Here is a 6,000-nt window from a genome sequence, read left to right on the forward strand (position 1 = left end):
CTCTTTGCTTCCCAGAAGTGGAGTCTATAACAGCTGTACCCCTCCACAGGACCTGGGGCAGAGGGACAGACTGGTGATCTATTATTGAAAAGGATTTGGGGCTGGACATGGTGGCTTACACCTGTAATCCTAGCACTTTGGGAGGCCGAGGTGAGCGGATCACCTGAGGTCAGGAGCTCGAGACCAGCCTGGCCAATGTGGTGAAACCCCGTCTCTACTAAAGATACAAAAATTAGCCAGAAGTGGTGGCAGGCACCTGTAATCCCAGCTACTAGGGAGGGTGAGGCAGGACAGTCGCTTGAACCCGGGAGGCAGAGGTTGCAGTGAGCCGAGACTGTGCCACTGCGCTCCAGCCTGGTCAACAAGAGCAAAATTCTGTGTCAAAAACAGAAAAAAAAGGATTTGGGCCTCAAGCCATGGAAACCCAGTTTAGAGTGGCTGGAACTAGTGGGCTGGGCTTCCTCATCTCCAGAGAAGTCAGTTGGGAGGTTTGCTGCTCCCAGAGGTCCTGAGCCAGACCTGGGGATTTGAACTTTTGTGTGTAGCTGGGGAGGGGACAAGATGACCAGCTGTGGCAGGACTCCCCCCACACCTGAGACCAGATGGAGACACTCTCCCTGGGAAATGCCCGAAGTCCCTTCTCTCCCAGGGGTTTCCTCAGAGGCCACCTGTTGGGCCTGGAAGCTCAGCTTGAGGCCTCTTCTACCTGGATCACTTGGTTCCCAAGTGTGGGTAGCGAGGTCTTTTCGTCTCCTGGCTCCTCTGCTTCTAACAACTCCACTGGGGAGTTTCAGCAGCAACATTGCTGGTTGAGGTGTGTTTTGAGGCTAAGAAGTCCTTCCAGGCTCCCTCCACAGCCCCATGGCACAGTCAGAAAGTGAGGCAGGGTGGGTAGGCTGCACTTTCCAGTGTCCTCACCTCCAGCCAGCACCATCTCTAGCTGTGGCTCCTCACAGCTGCCGCCTTCCTGCCCCTGGGCTTGCCACAGCTTGTCCCTCAGGATTATTTTTCCCAACCCAGCAAAGCCCCAGATGATGGGACTCAGGCAGCAAGGAGGGCTGACCCCCAATCAGGGAGTTCATTCCTCGATAAAGTCACTCAGGTCCCTGTGATGCTGCCAAGCCTGCCCTCTGAGCGGGATGGGGTAGTGGAGGGGGATGAGTGCTGGCAGAAGCACTGGTCAGGTGATCTGAAGGAGAACCCCTGCACTTAACAAACACACACCTCGAGATCATTCTCAGCAGGAGGGGCAGATGAGGCATAGGTAACTTGCTGACTCTTCTGGGTAATAGGTAAGAATGTGAACCAGACAGGGCAGGGGAGGGGTGGAAAGACGCCTACAGTGATGGGCCACATCCGCAGGAGGAGTGGGGGCTGCTGGACCGGTCACAGAAGGAACTGTACTGGGATGCGATGCTGGAGAAGTACGGCACGGTGGTCTCCTTGGGTGAGGACCAGCCAGCCCCAACCCGCCCCTCTCCCTGGGGCCTGCACCCACCCTGCAGCAGGCCTAGCTGGGCAGGGCCTCTGTGCTACCAGCCCTACCCAGCTCTCCCACCTTCCAGAGGAACACCCTGTCACCTACCAGAACCAACCCCACCCCTCCTTCATGCAAACCCCACGCCTAACTGTGCCCCCCACCCGGGCAGGGTTACCGCCCCACCAGCCAGAGGCACAGGCCCAGTCAGAGCTGGGGATGCTGCTCACGGGGACAGGCGTCTGCAGAAGCCTGCGCTCGGGTGAGTGCCCCACACCATCCAGCCTGAATCACCCCTCCTGTATCGGTGGGACCTGAGCCACCCACTCATGGGGGGACGGGAGCTTGTGCCACAGCCACAAGCCTGAGGGAGGGGGTGCCGAGTGCTGGGACTCACCTGGTTTGCCCCTGCCCCCAGGAAATGAGAGTGAGGGTCTACCCGGCTGCCCAGAGGCCCAGCCGCCCCAGGGCCCAGGGCCTGCAGCCTGGGAGGGCTTGTCTGGGGCTGCCACTGCTGCCCCCACTGTGCGCCCAAGGACACCGCCAGTGCCCACTCAGCCCAAACCTGCAGAGACGAGACTGGAGCCGGCTGCCACCCCCAGGAAGCCCTACACGTGCGAGCAGTGTGGCCGCGGCTTCGATTGGAAGTCAGTGTTCGTCATCCACCACCGGACACACACGAGTGGGCCAGGTGCGCAGTCCCCGGGGCTAGCCACCGGGGAAAGCACAGAGAAGCCACCACAAAGGGAGCTGGCCTTTCCGCACCACCCCCGACGTTCACTCACAGGCCCCCGGAGCTACCCATGCGAGGAGTGCGGGTGCAGCTTCAGCTGGAAGTCGCAGCTGGTCATCCACCGCAAGAGCCACACAGGCCAGCGGCGCCACTTCTGCAGTGACTGTGGCCGCGCCTTCGACTGGAAGTCTCAGCTGGTCATCCACCGCAAGGGCCACCGGCCGGAGGCTCCATGAGCAGCCAGACAGCACAGTCCCTCGGGGCCTCGGTGTTCTCAAGGCCTGGATACAGCCTCTGGGGCACCAGCAGAAGACTCTGGAGGCAGCAGGGGATGCCAGAGTGAACAAGGGGTCCCAAGCCAGTTCCCTGCCCCTGGTCTGGTCTCCCCCAAAAGACCTGGGTGCAAGGAAAAGGAGCTGCTCCCTCTCTTCTTGCCCCTGCCTCCTAGAGGGAGGTCTGGGTTCCCTTCTATGGCTGACCAGTGCCTGTGGGGTGACTGCCAAGCACCAGGCGCCCTCCCTCCCCGTGACATGGCCTGGGCTGACAACACTCCCTCTCCTGGGACCTCCTTGCCTCAGGTGGGTGTTCAAAAACTGTGCCTTCCCACCCGTCTGTGCAGAGGCTGGGCCTGAGGTCTCAGTGTGGAGAGCAGCAGAAGACCCAGGAAGCACAGTTGGCTTCCGTTTCTCCTGCTCCGTGTGTGTTAGAATTTTAACATAAATTCCACTTTCATAATATGGAGTTTCTGAATAAGAATCCTGATTTCTGGCTTCTGCTGGTCGGGAAATAGGCAGTTTGCTGTCTCTGCCCAGTAGCTGGAGCCACAGGGCAGTTGAGCCCAGAACAGCCAAACCTCTGTTGCCACAGAACCCAGGTCCCAGGTCCCCAGCCTCCCTTGCTCCTTGCCGCCCACATCACTCACCAGCCTCGCTGGCCTTGGAACTCATCAGTCCCGGCTTGGGAGACACAAAGGGGATTTCCTTTCCAAGTACAGCTGGACAAGGGGGACCTCTGAGAAGAGGGGCTGCAAGCAGGGGTTGCCAAGGCCATGGGTACTTCTAGGTCAGGCTGCACCCTCCATAGTTAGCTGGTCATGCAGCAGGAGGGCAAAAGGTCAGCTCCCTGGGAAGCACCGGATCTCTGGGCAGTCACTGGGGACTCGCCAGTGCACTGTATTAGTTTCCTGTTGCTGCTTTAACAAACTTGGCAGCTTGAAACAACAGATTTATTCTCTTACAGCTCTGAAGGTCAGAACTCTGACATGGGTCCCACTGGGCTAAAATCAAGGTTTTGTTTTGTTTTGTTTTGTTTGAGACGGAGTCTCGCTCTATTGCCCAGGCTGCAGTGCGGTGGCACAATCTCGGCTCACTGCAAGCTCTGCCTCCCAGGTTCACGCCATTCTCCTGCCTCAACCTCCTGAGTAGCTGGGACTACAGACACCCTCCACCACGCCTGCTTAATTTTTTTGCATTTTTAGTAGAGATGGGGTTTTACCGTGTTAGCCAGGATGGTCTTGATCTCCTGACCTCGTGATCCGCCCACCTCGGCCTCCCAAAGTGCTGGGATTACAGGCATGAGCCACCGCGCCCAGCCATAATCAAGGTTTTAACAGGACTGGTTCCTCCTGAAGGCTCTAGGAGGGAATCATCCATTTTGTTGCCTTTTCCAGCTTCTAGAGTCAGCCCACGTTCCCCCTTTTTTTTTTCTTGGTCCCTTCCTCCATCTTCAAAGCCAGCCATAGATGGTCATGTCTTCCTTAGGCTGCCAGCTCTCTGAAACCAATCGATCCTTTGGCCTCCTTCTCTTAAGGACCCTCATCATATCTTGTCCCCTACCTGCACACTTAGTCACACCGCAGAGTCCCTTTTGCCGTATGAGATGTTGACAGCTTCTGGGGATTGGAATGGGGAATCCTTGGGGGCCTTGATTCAGCACTCTTCTCCTTCCTACTCTGAAAACAAGGGGCATTTTCACAGGGGATGGTTTCAGGAAATGGGTGCCCTCTCGGAAGGAGCCCTCGCCAGCTGCTGGTATGTGCAGCATGTGCACAAGTTGCAGGTGGATGTTGAGGGTAGCTGTGACTGTGGTTACCCCAGGAGGGGCTCCCTGGGACAGGGGGCAGGAACCCTGCTGCAGCCTGAAGCTGGGAGAGGGAGGCTCTCCTCAGAGGCCCATCTTCCCCATCCCCTTTTCTGAGGACCTTCTAACCCGTTGCTCCCATGTGCAGGGCTCCGGAAGCAGGGCCAGTTTGGAGATGGAGCTGGGGGTGGGTGATCTGTGAGCAAGCAGGAGGCGAGAGCTGTGCTGGGGACAGAGAGGAAGAAGACAGAGCAGTACCCAGGGGCTCCAGCTAGGCCCCAGCCCAGAAGGGAGAGTCAGGGTATAGAAGACTGTGAAAGGGCCAGATCATGAAAGAAAAGCTGCAGGGGGTGAGGGCAGTTTTTAAATAAACTTTTTCACATTTAGAAGCAATTTATGCTCACTTAGAAAAATTTGAAATATACAAGATGGCAAAGAAGATCATGAAAATGGTCCCTAATTCAACTGTCTCGTGGCAATGCTTACTCCAGAAGTTTACATATAGAAGTGTTTGAATGTAAAGTTTCTTGTAAGGCAACTTATGTTGTTTCACTTTGGGAGACCAGGAGTTCAAGACCAATCTGGGCAAATAGTGAGACCCTGTCTCCAAAAAAAAAAAAATTAAAAATAATAGTAGGCTGGGCGTGGCAGGCTCATGCCTATATTCCCAGCACTTTGGGAGACCAAGGCAGGTGGACCACTTGGAGTTCGACACCAGCCTACCCAACATGGTGAAACCTCGACTGTACTAAAAAAAAATACAAAAATTAGCCAGGTATGGTGACATGCACCTGTAGTCCCAGTTACTTGGGAGGCTGAGGAACAAGAATCACTTGAACCCGTGAGGCAGAGCTGCAGTGAGCCAAGATGGCGCCACTGCACTGCAGCCTGGGTGACAGAGTGAGACCCTGTCTCAAAAATAATGATAATAATTAGCCAGGCATAGTGGCACATACCTGTAGTCCCAGGGAGGCTGAGGTGGGAGAATCACTTGAGCCCAGGAGGTTAAGGCTGCAGTGAGCTCTGTTAACACCATTGCACTCCAGCCTGGGCAACAGGATGAGACCCTGTGTGGAAAAAAAAAAATACGGAAATGGGAGACGGGAGGGTAGGTCAGAGAGAGGGATGATGGATGAAATAACTGCAAATATTCAAAATAGGAGAGGGATGACCCCACCATATGGAATGCTTCACAAATTTGTGTTTACCCTTGCACAGGGGCCATGCTAATCATTCCAATTTTAGTGTATGTGCTATAGAAGTGAGCGAGCACTTAACTTTTTTTTTTTTCATGCCTGGATGCATCTTCCATTTTCTGGCTGGCACCATCATTTCTACCAAGACCAAAGAATTTCTTGTTCCCCGCGATACCCAGTGCTATGATTAATTCTCTTGAGTAAACACTTGGATACTACTGTGGCTATTTCTGTAGGATAAATTTCTCAAAATGGGATTGGTGAGTTGCAGGGAACATGAGATTTATTTTTGCCTTAAAACAGCAAAAACTTATTGTACAATTCTGGAGACCGGAAGTTAGACACCATCTCACCAAGCTAATACTAAGGTGTTGGCAATGGCTGAGCACAGTGGTTCACTCCTGTAATCCCAGCACTTTGAGAGGCTGAGGCAGGAGGATCACTTGAGGCCAAGAGTTTGAGACCAGCCTGGGCAACAGAGTGAGACTCCATCTCTACAAAAAAAAAAAAACACA

General features: G+C 54.7%; 1 protein-coding gene and 1 pseudogene across 2 annotated transcripts in view; one reads left to right on the forward strand and one right to left on the reverse strand.

The window, feature by feature from the left end:
- Nucleotides 1-2,947, forward strand: part of ZNF446 (zinc finger protein 446) — a 5,884-nt gene extending 2,937 nt beyond the window's left edge. For both annotated transcript variants that reach the window (XM_054462961.2, XM_054462962.2), the window contains exons 5-7: nucleotides 1,363-1,447; nucleotides 1,650-1,739; nucleotides 1,896-2,947. In XM_054462961.2, the coding sequence (XP_054318936.1) occupies nucleotides 1,363-1,447; nucleotides 1,650-1,739; nucleotides 1,896-2,446 (726 nt within the window). In that variant the 3' untranslated portion in view covers nucleotides 2,447-2,947. The remainder of the gene's footprint in view (nucleotides 1-1,362; nucleotides 1,448-1,649; nucleotides 1,740-1,895) is intronic.
- A 2,516-nt stretch (nucleotides 2,948-5,463) lies between these two features.
- LOC129021281 (U6 spliceosomal RNA) lies at nucleotides 5,464-5,562 on the reverse strand (annotated as a pseudogene).
- Nucleotides 5,563-6,000: the final 438 nt, after the last annotated feature.

Source organism: Pongo pygmaeus, chromosome 20 (assembly GCF_028885625.2).
Source record: "Pongo pygmaeus isolate AG05252 chromosome 20, NHGRI_mPonPyg2-v2.0_pri, whole genome shotgun sequence".
NCBI classification, from domain to species: domain Eukaryota; kingdom Metazoa; phylum Chordata; class Mammalia; order Primates; family Hominidae; genus Pongo; species Pongo pygmaeus.